Source organism: Phoenix dactylifera, chromosome 1 (assembly GCF_051530095.1).
Source record: "Phoenix dactylifera cultivar Ajwa chromosome 1, Ajwa_hap1_PhDact_Kaust_v1.1, whole genome shotgun sequence".
Taxonomy (NCBI): Eukaryota; Viridiplantae; Streptophyta; class Magnoliopsida; order Arecales; family Arecaceae; genus Phoenix; species Phoenix dactylifera.
This window is the reverse complement of record NC_143190.1, coordinates 30,383,436-30,400,894: the sequence shown is the minus strand read 5'-3', so window position 1 is coordinate 30,400,894 and position 17,459 is coordinate 30,383,436. Positions and strand designations below refer to the sequence as shown.

General features: G+C 45.2%; 1 protein-coding gene across 2 annotated transcripts; it reads right to left on the bottom strand.

Annotated features, from left to right (window-relative positions):
- Window positions 1-1,388: 1,388 nt before the first annotated feature.
- LOC103696204 (uncharacterized) lies at window positions 1,389-17,231 on the bottom strand. Of its 2 annotated transcripts, none has more exons than XM_088721147.2 (3): window positions 16,936-17,231; window positions 16,672-16,835; window positions 1,389-4,423 (listed from the first exon to the last, which is right to left on the bottom strand). In XM_088721147.2, the coding sequence occupies exon 3, from the start codon at window positions 4,326-4,328 to the stop codon at window positions 2,058-2,060; it is 2,271 nt and encodes a 756-aa protein (XP_088577273.2). In that variant the 5' UTR covers window positions 4,329-4,423; window positions 16,672-16,835; window positions 16,936-17,231; the 3' UTR covers window positions 1,389-2,057. The 2 variants fall into 2 exon arrangements, with proteins under 2 accessions (XP_088577273.2, XP_088577272.2); XM_088721146.2 differs by having other exon boundaries at window positions 16,672-16,767.
- Between the last annotated feature and the right edge of the window lie 228 nt (window positions 17,232-17,459).

Sequence of the window (17,459 nt, the reverse complement as noted above, 5' to 3'; positions counted from 1 at the left end):
GACGGCGGAACACGGATATCGGCTTGTTGGTCGAATCGCGGAACACGGATATCGGCTTGTTGGTCGAATCATGGCCTTTAGCTTCTGTAATCAGACGACGCTGACCATCTGATGAATGTCCGTCTTTTTTTTTTCCTTGTACCTGGGGATTAGGCTGCTTTTTACGTGGAAACAGATAAATGTGGAGTCTCGACCAACATCCTCCTCATGGAAACAGATAAACCAACATCCTCCTCAAGGCAGGCGCTGGGCCCAGATAGCATTCTCTTTGAAAAAGATTTGACAGCAGTAATTGAGTAGATTTGGAGTTGAAAAAGCATGGCTGGGGAAAGGCCGCTCCCACCAAGCCATGTATATCTATAGAAAGGCAAACGAGACCGCTGATTAAGTTGCCTCTTATATAGCTCAGCATTTTAGTGGCTTTATTTGAACGGCCCACGAGGCGGTGCCGGAGTTTCTAGGTAGTCTTTTATTTTTTAACTTTGTTGGCCGCATTCATATCCGTAGGATGTGAGCCACCGTTGTACCAAAAAAAATAAAAAAATAAAAATGTAGAGTCTTTCTTCTCATGAATGAAATGATTAAAAAAAAAAAAAGAACCCAACCAAATAAGGCTCCATTATATGTTAATGAATGGCTAAGCATAGCTGAAGGATAGCGTACGAGACTATGCTGCTTATTTACCTTCTATGAATGTTTAATTTTTCTTAATACAAAGAACACTTCAAGGGAAAGAGAGAGAAAGCAGGTTGTTGACAGGCTTGTTGGATAGTATATTAATCCATATCCACTCCATATTTACTCCTGACCAAGCTTATTGACAGAAATTTTCAGAACTAATGCAAATTTTAAACCTTCTTGAAACTATGTAAACATAACTATAACTTTCTTGAACTATAACTTCAATCATACGCTAGGTGTCACAATCTTGAAGGACTGAAACGATTACACTGAAACAACAAGCAGACATGCAGTCTAACATTCTATCAGTAGTCTTGAAAACACTCATCCTAGATACATAAATCTCATTTTAAATCAGAAAATCCACATTCCGTTGAGTATTGCCAATATAAATGATGGGAAGTTAAGAGGACAAATATGTATGCTATAGAGGGGGATTGAGAATGTTACTCGACAAATAATTGCTTATTTACCCACTTTTACCCTTGTATTATTTCAGCCATCAATTTTGTCAAAAAACCAATTGTTATAATGAAATGGGAGATAGTGTTGTAGGGGGGGGAAATCAGCATTTCATTGGAGTACTTGTGAACAGATAGTTGCCACAATGGATCTGGCAGATCTAACTTAGATATCTCAGAGATGCGGCTAACTCCTAGAACTGTTAAAATTAATACTATAAGATAATGAACTGAAACATAATGGTGTATGGGAAAACAGCATTTCATTCAGATATACTTGTCGCCACAATGACCTGGCAGCTCAATTTCACTTACATGAAATGATTAGCATTTACGTATCTCAAAGAAAATGATATTACTTGCAAAATTAACAATGCTTCAAATATCTCATGTTCGCTGATTTAACGAACTGAAGAAAAAAAAACTTGTAAAACTTTAAGTCTCGGAGATATAGGAGCCCTTGCACAAATCCAATTCGGTATAGATCTGAAGTTGCATCCTCCAATTAGAGGTTGAGGTCATTGAAGTGCCAAACAACTTACTGAAATAGAAAGAATACAGCAAAATGAGGGAAAGCATTTTATTCAGATAATCTCAACCTTATATCTGCAAGCTTCTTAACTTGATTTGCAGTATATATGAGAGAAATCAAATTAGTATCTACGTCGGGGAAAGAAAAAAGAATGGAAATCTCAGACAAGAAGACTGGCATCAAACCACACATGCAAAACCCGGTAAACCTTTTTCAACCCAAAGCTACCTTTCTTCAGTTTACCCATTTATATACATGCACAAGCCTGTCCACGTCCTAATTCATATGTACCAGTAAAATCCAAGCTCAATTACTGTTATTTTGAGTTTTTCATGAGGAAACATCATCTACAAGTATCACATTCAACCACCATCACAAAGTAATCATGGAACTGCAACAGCAGGAGCTAGTTTGTTTTCTTGGAGAGAGATCACAGTTTCAAAAGCACCCACCAAGGCCTTCACCTTGCTCTTCCTAGTCTCCACAAGCTTACTTGCAGTTTCTTCAATCACATGATTGAGCAAACCTTGGGTGTCTTTCTTGTCCTGTACATCTTGATGTCTCAATACAACAGCCCGAGCATCTGAAGTGGGAGTGTTTGGGGCTCCTGCACAAGTTGCTCTCTGCTTCCTAAAGTTTCTCCTCCCTACTTCTTTACCATTCTGATTCTCGCTCACAACTTTTGCTGGTCTGAATCTAAGTTTTCTCGGACCATTATCCTCAGACTGGAGATTAACTACCTTGCCCCTCTGAAATTTTAAATTGCACAGTCTAGTAGATTTACCTTCAGAGTGAACACTTCCAGTTCTACTTGGTGTCCTCTTGTTTTTACCCTTCGAAACATCAGTTTCCCTCCTCTCAGTTCCCTCTTTGACCGTAGCAGGTACACTCACTTCGCTTACTGTAGACTCAGAGTCATGTGATGATGCAGATGGTGAAGACCTTAATGACGAAGCTGATAATGAGGAACGTGATGATGGATATGATCCAAGTTTGCTGGGTTTTCGCTTTATGGTCTTCTGATCTGACTTCCCTGACTTCAGCTCAACAGTGTACACAGTTTTCTCCTTGATTTTCTCGGCATTGCTATCTACCTTTCCAACTTTTGCTTCAGTCTTCACCAGGGAAGAAGGCTTCATGTTCCCGTATTTCTTCAACTTCATGATTGAAACCCGATTAACAGGAGACTTGGTCAAGACAGAAGCTTTCGGTGGTTTCAATACTTTCCCCTCTCCAATTTTTGACTGGCCTGGACTCTTAATGCTCTTGTTCTCCAGGTTCCTTTGACCAGTTAGGCCAGTTGTAGAAATTGAAGGAGAAGTAGTTTCCTTTTGTTTCGAAGAGGTTGCAGGTTCAGCAGATGCAGCACCTGCCTTCGGAATTGATTGAGCACTTTGCTTGATAATTCTATGCGCCAAAGGTGCAATGGTTTTATTAACAAATGATGGCCTCTTCTTCATGGTACTCGTTAGCTTAACAGATGTGATGGTTTCCATGACAGGTGATGCAGTCTTCTTGACAGATGCATCAGTTAGTTTCTGCTTGATGACTTTAGCTTTAACAGAGTCCTCAAAAACATTCTTTTGTGCAGTCTTCAGCTTGTTCATCTCTCTCTTTTTATTATCACCTGCATTCAAAATCTTCACCTGGCTTTGTTCTTCAGATAATCTTGCTGCTTGATCAGCTGATATATTCTCAGCAGATGTAATGCTTTTCTGAATGGATAATCCTTCTGCTTGATTGATTGGTGCATGATCTGCACACACAATGTTTTCCTGGACAAGTGACTTTATGATTTCAAGCTCTTCTGATGATTCTTCTACTAGACTGCTAGCGACATGCTCAGTGAATGCAATGCCTGTCCTAGTCTGTGATGAAACCACAAGCTTCGTGCTAACATCCTCCACATACGGTTCTTCTACCCGAGCGACAGGTGTATTCTTAGCAGACACAATATGCTTCTGGTTGTCTGATGTCACAGGCATAATCTCTGCAGATTCTTCACATAACCCTTCTACTGGAAATTTGTGCTCATCAGGCGTGTTGCTTTTCTGGATGTGTGATGAGGTCACTGGTTTGATGGTTATAGATCCCTCCTCCGATGATTCATCAGCTAGATTTGCAGGTTTATGCCCAAGAGATGCAACTGTTGTCAGGTTGGGCGATAAGCACTTTGGCTTTATGCCTGAGGATTCTTCACCGGATACTTCAGCTTGATTGGTAGATGTATCTGAAATCTGAATCACCTTCTCAGGTGGCAGATCCTTCCGCATGACAACTTTATCTCTACTTCCATACATTGTTTGAAATTGATTGTCCTTGAGCTCCAGTCTCTTCCTTCTCTCTCGTGGTGTCAAAACCTTTGCTTGATTTTGTTCTTCATCTGGTTTCCTGCTATTGCCGAGAAGTTTGGCACGTATTGGAAGCCCTTTCTTTGCTTCAAAACCATGCTTAATTCCATATTTACAGAAATCATGACAGGAGCCAGTTGAAGCTCTGAGGTAATTAGGAACAGGCTTTTCACCACTGTTTGAAAGAGATGGTGAAGCAGTAGTACTTGCTTTTCCTGCTGAATTTCTCCTTACCCCACTTCTAGGCTTAATCACCTCAGGGGTTACTGAAGTGGTACCTCTCTCCATCACTTCTTCACGCATCAAAAATAAAAAGATGAAAGATGACTAGTATGAACAGTAAATAATATCTTCACTTCTGCAGGACACCTAGGTAAGCACAGAGCAAGTTCCTGGTACTGCAACCAAATAGGAAGATGCATGAAGGTTAGAGAAATAAGGAAACAAGCATAGTCACTAAGCTCTTTATATTGCTTTATGCAAGTACATGACTTTTAGAGCATTAGCTAAGGCTCAAAGATTTCTTTGCTAATTTAGGACTGACTCATCAAAATTGTGGAGGAAAGCTAAATTTGAAGCATACTAACTGATGCAATTAATTTAGCAGATATAGACTCTCAACAAGCCAGAATTTCATTTACAGCACAGATGGCCATGCCACAATTGAAAATTCAATACAACCTGCTTTTATGAAAATTTGTATGGAAATAACAATTACCCTCTCTATTATCATCTAAATTAATGGGAGTCAGTGTATCATATGATATCGATAATTTGGAATAAAAACTTCTTGAGCAAGCAGCAGGGACAATGTTATTAATAATGTATCAGGCTGCTGTTTGTATCTCATTACATTAAGACTCTTGTTTGTTTCTTATTCCACTCAGTTTATTTTATGAAAGCTAGTTATAATGGTAATCAAACTCTTTGTGAAGAAAAGTTGAAGACTTTTATGAATAGACCTATTGCGAAGTTCTAAGTCGGAGACTACAGTGGATGCTCCGGCTCCTTGACAGCATTTCTTCCCAAAACAAATTGGCACAAAATTTCAGAACTTATTTACAATCCCATAAAAACCCAGAAATCTACAATACAATATAGAAATAACCAGTAAGAGATCATATGTAAGGGAAACGAGAACAGGAAATGCCAATGGATTTTTTTAAACTCCATTACATAAATCGTCCCAATCTGAAATATGTTTAAAAGCATACTTTAATCCAAAAGCATAAGAATTTCTATAGAGCACCTGCCCATAAGCCAATAGTCCTCAAGTTATATTTGAAAAAAAAAAATCAAATTATTGCATCGTAAAGAATCAGTTTCTCAGTAAAATCAGGAAACAGAAGGATGACCTTATTTATCCAGTGATAAGGAACCCTAAACCTCATAAGACCAGTGACATTTTAAAAATGTGAGAAAAATTTAAATATCATACCAACTTTTAAAAATGTCCACGAAATGCTTCTGCAAAACCATGGACCCTCATGATGGAAGGAACCATCTGAGGAGGGTGCCAACTGGTTGAGTTGGTAATGTAATGTCCGGGCCCAATACAGACCGGGCCCAATACTGTAGGGCCCAGTTGAATAGTATTGGGCCAGGGAGGGGTTAGCTGGCCCAAGATGGCCATAATCTCCCGCCTGAGGGCTGAAAAGACAAGACCACCAGATGGCTAACGGAGAAACCCCCACCGGCATGCAAGATAGGAGCCCGCCACCTCCTCCCCCTCGGGCAACGGAGCTGTGAGCTGGCCTGAGGAGGAGGGGCAGCTGGTGGCTCCCGGAGAAGTGAGGAAGGAGAGAACGCCACCTCTCCTTTGGGGTCAAGTCATAAGCCCTGTATTTAAAACCCCTGAGATTTGCTAACCCCGAATTGAATGTACCCTCCCTAAACCTCTAACCCTCTGGATCTACTGCGCCAGAGAGCCAAGCCTTGGAGCTGGAGGCGGAAGGGACCCTGCAGCCCAGGAGAGGAAGGAGGGACTGTGAACCGAGGTGATCCCCCACAGCTTCAACCGACCACAAAAAGGTAAGGCTCTGTAAATAGATCTCTGGGCAGAGACAGGGTGGAGGTACCCCTCTGTGGGGTATTCTCCCCTCTGTTTCACTGATGAAACAGAGGGGAGGAGACCGGCACAGTGAGGAGGAGACCGGCACGGGAGAGAGAGACAGGAGGAGGACTGCAGGCCGGACCTACAGGCCGCGGGCCGGCCTGAGAACGGCCCGAACCCGAGCCCAACGCCACCCGGGCCGAGCCCAACCGGACTCGGCCTGCGGATGACCGACCCCGGCCAAGGCCGCCCTCGGGCAGAGGGGCAGCCAAGGGGTCGCCGGGTCTGGCCGTACCGGCGACCGGCGCGGCCCCGAGGCCGCCAGCCTCCGCCGAGCCCCCGCCTCTTCACCGGCGAAGAGGTGGCGGCGCGGCTCCCACACACACACAAAAAAAAAAAAAGAAAGAGGAGAAGAGGAAATAAAAAAAAAAAAAAGAGAGAGGGAACAGGGACTCACCAGTTATTGTCACGTGCGGCGGCCACCGGCTTCGGCTGCGAGCGCCGCCGGCACGAGCCTCGGCCGCAGGCCGGCCGGGGATGCGGGCGTCGAGCGTCGGCCGCGAGCGCGGCCGAGGGCGTCGCGGGCTTCGGCCGCGGGTGACGGCCGCGGGAGCCGGTCGCGGGAGCCGGCCGTCCGGGGCTCAACCCCTCCCGAGCTCACCCTCCTCTCTTCGCGGCGGAAGGAAGAGAGGAGTCGGGAGAAGCTTCGGGAAAGAGAAGAAAAGAAGAAAAAAGAAAAGAGAAGCTTCGGGAAGGAGAAGAAAAGAAGAAAAAGAAAAGAGAAAGAAAGGAGAAGAAAAGAAGAAAAAGAAAAGAGAAAGAAAGGAGAAGAAAAGAAGGAAAAAGGAAAGGAAAGAAAAAGGAAAAAAAAAAAAAAATGAAATGGGTTAGCCAAATTTGACTAACCCAAGCCCAATTAGACTAGGCTAAGTTTAAAAATCGAGCCCCAAAGGCTCTAAATTGGGTAAATTGGACTTGGGCTAGATCCTTGGATGGGATCCAAGCAAGTAAGTTCATAGTATGATGAGCTAAGAAATTTTATAATAAATAAATGGGGAATAATGTGATCCCTATGGTGTTGTTTTAGGTGATTAAGGATTTGTCACCTGGACTTGAGAAATTTGGAAAGCGAATTGAGGTAAGTAATCTGTCTTAATCCTATCGTAGATCTTGTATTACGTTTTATAAGATGAACCAGTGTTTTTCATATAATTTGAATTGTATGCATGATTAGTGAAGAATGTAAGTAACCTGTCCTAATCCTGTTATGGATCATGTCATGTTATTAATGTTTTCCTAAGCATTTATTTTAAGTATATATATGTTTCATGCATGATATGTTACAATGCATAAGTAACTTGCATGATCCCAGAAGCTATGGCTATGTATGCAACATGATGATACTGATATTTTAATCATGCATGTAAGTTTATAAAGTCTTAGCTAGCCCAGAGGCACTATAATGGGCTCAAAGATGCTACTGAGAATGACTGAGCTGCCATTGGCTGAATAGTAACTGAGCTGCCCCGCCAGTGGCTGAATAGTAACTGAGCTGCCCCGCCAGTGGCTGAATAGTAACTGAGCCTGCCCCGCCAGTGGCTGAGTTGGAATTGGGCCTGCCCCGCCAGTGGCTGAATAGTAACTGAGCTTGCCCCGCCAGTGGCTGAATAGTAACTGAGCCTGCCCCGCCAGTGGCTGAATAGTAACTGAGCTGGCCCCGCCAGTGGTCGAGTCTGACTTCGCAGTAGCATCCGAGAGAATGGACCACGGCATGCCGGGGGCACGGTTTTATATGCATATATTATGAAAATTTTGTGATTTGCACTACTACCTTGTTTAAATTGCATACATATTATACCATGATGATTATTAGATAAACATGCATGTCAGCTTCTCAAACCCTGATTTACATGTTTAGCCTACTGGTTGATCCGGTAGGATTATGCAGGATTACTTACTGAGCCGTGTAGCTCACATCTGTTTATGCTTCGTTTTCTTTCAGATCCTCATCAGTGATCGCCACCAGATATGTTTTTTATTTTGTTACAGAGCTTCGTATTTTTGGAGAAGCTTATATACTTTTGTACATTTGAATAGCATAGAAGTTCTGTATTTTTTGTTTCAAACTTGAAGGTTGTACTGCAAAACTTTTAATATATATATATATAAGTTTGAATCCTTTTGGCTACCTGTTACCCCTGTATGAGGCTGCGTGCTACTGTAGGCGATAGTCGGCAATAGCACGGCCGTGTCACGGATCCGGGTCCGGGGCGTGACATCTAGTGGTATCAGAGCCTTAGGTTAAACAAAAGAATAACCATAAAATGCCTAAGGAAAGGGGTAGTTAAGAATGTCACTGTCATAGAAAAAGTTATAATATGCTAGTTTATCATAATCTCACTTTAAAATTTTTGACTGCAAGGCGATTGTTCGAGAGATATGGATGACGACAGGAGACCACCCTCCCCGGAGCCTAGTGAGCAGTCGGTTCCCCCAGATACTCCACGATCTGCAGCAGGTCAGGCAGGCCTAGCCGGAGTGTACCAGCTTATGACACAAGTGCTGCAACAGCAGCAGATGATGCAGCTGGCCGCTATGCCACCGGCAGGCACCTGCTATGAGAGGTTTCGCCGACTAAACCCTCCGACCTTTGAGGGTGGGCCTGACCCTATGGCAGCAGAAGCATGGATCCGGGAAATAGAGAAGATGTTCCGAGCTCTTCTTTTCCCCGATGAGGTGAAGGTCCAGATGGCGACCTCTATGCTGACAGGAAACGCCGAGTTCTGGTGGACGGCCATGGAGACAGCCTATGCCGTCGACGGACTTACATGGAGGGACTTCAAGAGGTTGTTTTACAACCAATATTTTTCGGATTCAGTCAACCAGTCTAAGCAAAATGAATTCTTGGCGCTGACCCAGACCGACCGAATGTCTGTTCTGGAGTATGCCAATAAATTCAACGAGCTGGGACGATTTTGCCCCCAGTTCATGGAGGAGGAGAGAAGTAAGGTAAACCGGTTTGAACAGGGATTGAGGTACGGGATTCGATCCCGAATATCCTCCCATCTGTTCTCAAGCTACAAGGATGTACTGGACCGAGCCTTGAAGGTTGAGGCTGACCTAATACGGTCCGGGAGGGAGAGAGAAGACATGAAGAGGACCCGATCGTCGGGAGCTCAGAGTAGTGGGTCTGGAGGCAGCAAGGGATCTGTGCCCAAGAAGAGACAGAGCAGAGGCTGCCTCACCTGTGGCGGAAACCACAAGGGTACCTGCATGAAGAAGACTGGAGCTTGTTATTCTTGCGGGCAGACAGGACACATCGCCCGCAACTGCCCTAGCCGAAGGAAGGACGAGCCTAGACAAACTGCACCAGAGGACCAGAGATCGAGGGGTAACCCTCGAGTTTTCGCACTGACTCGACAGGATGCCAGTGCTAGCGATCAGGTGGTGACAGGTACACTTCTGGTCAACTCGGTTCCTGCCCTCATTCTATTTGATTCTGGTTCTACGCATTCTTTCGTGTCAGTTAGTTTTTCCAGACAACTACATAGCACATCTGAGAAATTAGTGGAACCATGGCATGTTGCTACACCCCTTCAGAAAACCGTAATTGTTGACATTAAATATAGAGATTGCATAATTCAGATAGGGGAAAAAGAATTAGAGACAAATCTTTTATAGCTTGACATGCAAGACTTTGATATTATCTTGGGCATGGACTGGATGTCACAGTATCACGCCCACATTGATTGTTACCACAAGAGGGTGGTATTTCGGATACCTGGGGAACAAGAATTTTTCTTTCAGGGCGATATACCCCTTCAAGATGCTCCTACACTACACTTTATTTCTGCCTTGAAAGCTGGAAAGGCTTTGAGAAAAGGGTGTATGGCCTATCTGGCCTGTGTAGTGGATACCCAGAAAGAGACCAAACTGGAAGATATTCCAGTAGTCAGAGAATATCCGGATGTCTTCCCGGAGGAACTACCAGGATTACCCCCAGATCGAGAGATCGAATTCACTATCGACCTCGCACCAGGAGAGGGGCCAGTCTCCAAGGCTCCTTATCGGATGGCCCCTGCTGAGTTAAGGGAATTGAAGGTACAACTACAAGAACTCCTAGATAAAAAGTTCATTCAGCCCAGTGCGTCGCCATGGGGAGCTCCTGTCCTGTTTGTGAAAAAGAAAGACGGGAGTATGCGGCTATGCATCGATTACCGGGAATTGAACAAGATAACCATAAAGAACAAATATCCCCTACCCCGGATCGATGACCTGTTTGATCAGCTGCAAGGCGCCCAAGTCTTCTCCAAGATAGATTTGAGGTCGGGTTACCATCAGCTAAAGATCAAATCTGAGGATGTGCCAAAAACTGCATTTCGAACCAGGTATGGGCATTATGAATTTCTGGTTATGCCTTTTGGATTGACCAATGCCCCGGCTGCATTTATGGACTTAATGAACAGAGTCTTTAAACTATATTTGGATCAGTTCGTGATAGTTTTCATCGATGACATTTTGATATACTCAAAGAGCCGGAAGGAACATGAGGACCATTTGAGGGTGGTGCTACAAATCCTTCGAGAGAAAAGGCTGTATGCCAAGCTGAACAAATGTGAGTTCTGGCTGAACAGTGTGGCGTTTCTCGGCCATATAATCTCCAAGGAAGGAGTGTCAGTGGACCCCAAGAAGATAGAAGCGGTGGTGGATTGGCCTCGTCCTACCAACGCCAAGGAAATAAGAAGCTTTTTGGGATTAGCCGGGTATTACCGGCGATTTGTGGAAGGGTTCTCCAAAATAGCTACCCCCTTGACCCAGTTGACTAAGAAACGGGCCAAGTTTATCTGGGACGGCAAGTGTGAGAGGAGCTTCCAGGAGCTTAAACAAAGGTTAGTTTCTGCCCCAATTTTAACATTGCCGTCCTTAACTGGAGAATTTACCATCTACAGTGATGCTTCCAAGAACGGGCTAGGCTGTGTGCTGATGCAAGATGGCAAGGTGGTAGCCTATGCCTCGAGACAGCTGAAACCCTATGAACAGAACTACCCGACACATGACCTGGAGTTGGCCGCAGTAGTGTTCGCCTTGAAACTTTGGAGACATTATTTATATGGCGAACACTGTGAAGTGTACACCGACCACAAGAGCCTAAAGTATATATTCACCCAGAAGGAATTGAATATGAGGCAAAGAAGGTGGTTGGAACTCCTGAAGGATTATGACCTGAGTATTAAGTACCACCCAGGAAAGGCCAACGTGGTGGCTGATGCCCTAAGCAGAAAGTCAGTAATGAGCTCCACCGCATTACTCACCACTCAACCACAGATTCAGAAAGATCTCGATAAACTGCAGGTTGAGGTGGTTACCCGAACTACAAGAAGTTTGCTGGCCGCCTTGAGTATACAACCAACCTTGATCGACAAAATAAAGATTGCCCAGCAGTCTGATGAGCACATCTGCCAGCTCAAGGATGAAGTGGAGAAAGGGTTGCGACCCGAGCTCCAAATGCACCCCGATGGTACCCTAAGGTTTGGTCACCGACTGTGTGTACCGGCAAATGTTGACCTAAGAAGGGAAATCATGGAAGAGGCCCACCAATCCCGTTTCTCTATTCACCCAGGCAGTACTAAGATGTACCGGGACCTTCGGGAACATTACTGGTGGAAGGGGATGAAGAGGGAGATAGCTGAGTTTGTGGCCCGATGTTTGACCTGTCAGCTGGTAAAAGCAGAGCACCAGAGGCCGGCAGGGTTGCTAGAACCAATAGAAATTCCTGAATGGAAGTGGGAGCACATCACGATGGATTTGGTTACAGGACTTCCTAGAACAGTAAGGAAGAATGATGCGGTATGGGTGATAGTTGACCGTCTCACAAAATCGGCCCACTTTCTACCATTCAGAACTGGTACTCCTCTAGACAAGCTGGCCCAATTATACATCGACGAGATTGTACGCCTGCACGGAGTACCAGTGAGTATCATTTCTGATCGTGACCCCCGATTCGTGTCCAGATTCTGGGGAAGCTTTCAGAAGGCCATGGGTACCGGACTGAGGCTCAGTACAGCATACCACCCCCAGACCGACGGCCAGTCAGAGCGGACAATCCAAACTCTGGAAGACATGTTGAGGGCTTGCACTGTGGACCTAGGTGGAAATTGGGACAGTCATATACCACTGGTGGAATTTGCTTATAACAATAGTTACCATTCCAGTATCCAGATGGCCCCATACGAAGCCCTCTATGGGAGAAAATGCCGATCCCCCTTACACTGGGATGAAGTCGGGGAGCGGAAAATGCTAGGCCCCGAATTGGTCCAGCACACCAGGGACAAGGTACTACTGATTAAGCAAAGGCTTCAGGCTGCTCAGGATAGACAGAAAAGATGGGCTGACAGAGGAAGAAGGGCTTTGGAATTTTTGGAGGGAAACTTTGTCTTCCTGAAAATTTCTCCATCGAAGGGCATTACCCGATTCGGAAGACACGGCAAGCTAAGTCCTCGCTACATCGGCCCATTCGAGATTCTTGCCAGGATAGGCAAGGTTGCCTACAAATTGGCCCTACCCCCGGAGCTATCAGGCGTACACAACGTCTTCCACGTCTCCTTGTTACGGAGGTATGTTCTGGATCCCAGCCATGTGGTGCCACATGAGCCTCTGCAATTAAATGAAGATTTAACCTATGAGGAGGCTCCCCTGCGCATCATAGACAGAAAAGAGCAAATCCTCCGAAGGCGCACCATTCCCTATGTTAAAGTCCAGTGGACCAACCACACTGAAAGGGAAGCTACCTGGGAATTGGAGGAGGAGATGCGACAATGCTACCCTCAGCTCTTCGAGAACCAAGGTATGCTTAATTTCGAGGACGAAATTTATTTAAGGGGGGGAGGATGTAATGTCCGGGCCCAATACAGACCGGGCCCAATACTGTAGGGCCCAGTTGAATAGTATTGGGCAGGGAGGGGTTAGCTGGCCCAAGATGGCCATAATCTCCCGCCTGAGGGCTGAAAAGACAAGACCACCAGATGGCTAACGGAGAAACCCCCACCGGCATGCAAAATAGGAGCCCGCCACCTCCTCCCCCTCGGGCAACGGAGCTGTGAGCTGGCCTGAGGAGGAGGGGCAGCTGGTGGCTCCCGGAGAAGTGAGGAAGGAGAGAACGCCACCTCTCCTTTGGGGTCAAGTCATAAGCCCTGTATTTAAAACCCCTGAGATTTGCTAACCCCGAATTGAATGTACCCTCCCTAAACCTCTAACCCTCTGGATCTACTGCGCCAGAGAGCCAAGCCTTGGAGCTGGAGGCGGAAGGGACCCTGCAGCCCAGGAGAGGAAGGAGGGACTGTGAACCGAGGTGATCCCCCACAGCTTCAACCGACCACAAAAAGGTAAGGCTCTGTAAATAGATCTCTGGGCAGAGACAGGGTGGAGGTACCCCTCTGTGGGGTATTCTCCCCTCTGTTTCACTGATGAAACAGAGGGGAGGAGACCGGCACAGTGAGGAGGAGACCGGCACGGGAGAGAGAGACAGGAGGAGGACTGCAGGCCGGACCTACAGGCCGCGGGCCGGCCTGAGAACGGCCCGAACCCGAGCCCAACGCCACCCGGGCCGAGCCCAACCGGACTCGGCCTGCGGATGACCGACCCCGGCCAAGGCCGCCCTCGGGCAGAGGGGCAGCCAAGGGGTCGCCGGGTCTGGCCGTACCGGCGACCGGCGCGGCCCCGAGGCCGCCAGCCTCCGCCGAGCCCCCGCCTCTTCACCGGCGAAGAGGTGGCGGCGCGGCTCCCACACACACACAAAAAAAAAAAAAAGAAAGAGGAGAAGAGGAAATAAAAAAAAAAAAAAAAGAGAGAGGGAACAGGGACTCACCAGTTATTGTCACGTGCGGCGGCCACCGGCTTCGGCTGCGAGCGCCGCCGGCACGAGCCTCGGCCGCAGGCCGGCCGGGGATGCGGGCGTCGAGCGTCGGCCGCGAGCGCGGCCGAGGGCGTCGCGGGCTTCGGCCGCGGGTGACGGCCGCGGGAGCCGGTCGCGGGAGCCGGCCGTCCGGGGCTCAACCCCTCCCGAGCTCACCCTCCTCTCTTCGCGGCGGAAGGAAGAGAGGAGTCGGGAGAAGCTTCGGGAAAGAGAAGAAAAGAAGAAAAAAGAAAAGAGAAGCTTCGGGAAGGAGAAGAAAAGAAGAAAAAGAAAAGAGAAAGAAAGGAGAAGAAAAGAAGAAAAAGAAAAGAGAAAGAAAGGAGAAGAAAAGAAGGAAAAAGGAAAGGAAAGAAAAAGGAAAAAAAAAAAAAAATGAAATGGGTTAGCCAAATTTGACTAACCCAAGCCCAATTAGACTAGGCTAAGTTTAAAAATCGAGCCCCAAAGGCTCTAAATTGGGTAAATTGGACTTGGGCTAGATCCTTGGATGGGATCCAAGCAAGTAAGTTCATAGTATGATGAGCTAAGAAATTTTATAATAAATAAATGGGGAATAATGTGATCCCTATGGTGTTGTTTTAGGTGATTAAGGATTTGTCACCTGGACTTGAGAAATTTGGAAAGCGAATTGAGGTAAGTAATCTGTCTTAATCCTATCGTAGATCTTGTATTACGTTTTATAAGATGAACCAGTGTTTTTCATATAATTTGAATTGTATGCATGATTAGTGAAGAATGTAAGTAACCTGTCCTAATCCTGTTATGGATCATGTCATGTTATTAATGTTTTCCTAAGCATTTATTTTAAGTATATATATGTTTCATGCATGATATGTTACAATGCATAAGTAACTTGCATGATCCCAGAAGCTATGGCTATGTATGCAACATGATGATACTAATATTTTAATCATGCATGTAAGTTTATAAAGTCTTAGCTAGCCCAGAGGCACTATAATGGGCTCAAAGATGCTACTGAGAATGACTGAGCTGCCATTGGCTGAATAGTAACTGAGCTGCCCCGCCAGTGGCTGAATAGTAACTGAGCTGCCCCGCCAGTGGCTGAATAGTAACTGAGCCTGCCCCGCCAGTGGCTGAGTTGGAATTGGGCCTGCCCCGCCAGTGGCTGAATAGTAACTGAGCTTGCCCCGCCAGTGGCTGAATAGTAACTGAGCCTGCCCCGCCAGTGGCTAAATAGTAACTGAGCTGGCCCCGCCAGTGGTCGAGTCTGACTTCGCAGTAGCATCCGAGAGAATGGACCACGGCATGCCGGGGGCACGGTTTTATATGCATATATTATGAAAATTTTGTGATTTGCACTACTACCTTGTTTAAATTGCATACATATTATACCATGATGATTATTAGATAAACATGCATGTCAGCTTCTCAAACCCTGATTTACATGTTTAGCCTACTGGTTGATCCGGTAGGATTATGCAGGATTACTTACTGAGCCGTGTAGCTCACATCTGTTTATGCTTCGTTTTCTTTCAGATCCTCATCAGTGATCGCCACCAGATATGTTTTTTATTTTGTTACAGAGCTTCGTATTTTTGGAGAAGCTTATATACTTTTGTACATTTGAATAGCATAGAAGTTCTGTATTTTTTGTTTCAAACTTGAAGGTTGTACTGCAAAACTTTTAATATATATATATATAAGTTTGAATCCTTTTGGCTACCTGTTACCCCTGTATGAGGCTGCGTGCTACTGTAGGCGATAGTCGGCAATAGCACGGCCGTGTCACGGATCCGGGTCCGGGGCGTGACAGGTAAAGCCTTTGTTCTTGACATTCCAATTCCACCCTCACTCCATTCTTGGCCAGGCTTCCACCCATGCAATCTCTTTTTGGGGAAACAAGAGCACAAAAATGTTTTTCAGGCTTTTCAAATATGTGCTACTGCAAAAGGATTTAAAATCTTAAAACATGTCATTACATTTTCCTCATTCTGCTATCCTTTAGTTGCTCTGAAGTTAACAAAAAAAAAAAAAGACCAAAAGCTACTTGGAAGAAAAATACATCGAAGTTAGCATTGATCTTTTTCTGCAATCTTCTGCACCTAAACTATCGCAAAATCTGAAATTGCTCCTTTGACATAAATTTATCCCTTTTATTCTAAAGTATCATTAAATTTAGTTTATCCCATATTAACATGAGAAGCGGCACTTCATACATTTATTTCTCTTTTTTAAACTACAGTATATGTCCACATTTATGAATTAAAAAAAACAGAATAATTGAATGGAAACAGCTGGCGAGCTACTTCACATAATTCTGCTAGTCCTTCCATCAGGAAACTTGCGGGTGAAGGGGCTGTTGTATTGGAAAAACAAAGAGAGAAAGTAACATGATGTAGATGGAAAAAGATAATTTTCCCTTCAATGATGCCTTCCTTATAACGAACCTATTTAAGGATAATTCAGTCTGCTCAGAAAATAAATTGATCTGTTTAAATAAAACATTTAGTCAATTCCTTGATCCAAACAAACTACAAACTTTAAGGAACAATAAATTTCAGAACCAATCACACATCATTAACGCCTTTCTATGGTACAACAACTACATCTATTTTCATTCAAAAGAACTGCCATCAAGATCCGAACTTTCTATACTTCTGCTCGAGACAATTAAAAAGAATCACATGATCAGCATTCAAATACAAGAATCAGAAAGCTACCTCTATTTGATTGAGTTAAAGCCCAAAAAATGCCCGTCAAGTTGAAAACTTTCGTCCATTTTCTCGACCGTCATGGATCGAAACCCATCCCCCCATCTATAAAACCATGAAAGATAACAAAAACAATTAAGAACAGATGAAGAAGCCCGTCCGGAAAAAAAAACCTGAGAGAGAGAGAGACAGAGAGAGAGAAATTATAATGCCGGAGAGAAAAGAAAGGAAGAAAAGACGGGCTTTCTAAGGGAGGACCATTAAAGTATGTACCGAAAAGGAAATACGTATCAAGATCGCATCTTTGTGGGAATACCACTCGCTAGAATGCGAGGAAAAGAGCCTTCCTCCACCGAGAGAGAGCAACAAGCGCCCCTTTTAGAGATCGCGTGTGCGACAAAGAGGGCGTTATGGGAGTGCTGCGCGTTTGTTGCTGCAGATGAACGAACAGCGAAAGCGATAGCGATAAAAGCGAAAGAGAGAGAGAGAGAGAGAAAGGAGGCGAGAAGAAAGGAAGGCGCACCGGCCTCGGAGATGGGACATAGAAATGGCATCTCTATTTCCGGAAGGGAAGGAGACGGTGTATTAAACCAATAGGCGTAGTTCGGGTTGTATCTTTTGTGCGAGGGAGGTAAAGCATTTGCCTTCCTTGGCACGAATCCACCGTTGGATCATCCATTGATCGCTTTGATAGTTGTGCAGATGGATGGATGAAGGTGGTCGGAACGTGTTGAAAGCATTGCATGGGGTGATCTAACGGTGGATTCGCACCAAGGAAGGTGGATCCTTCTTTCGGG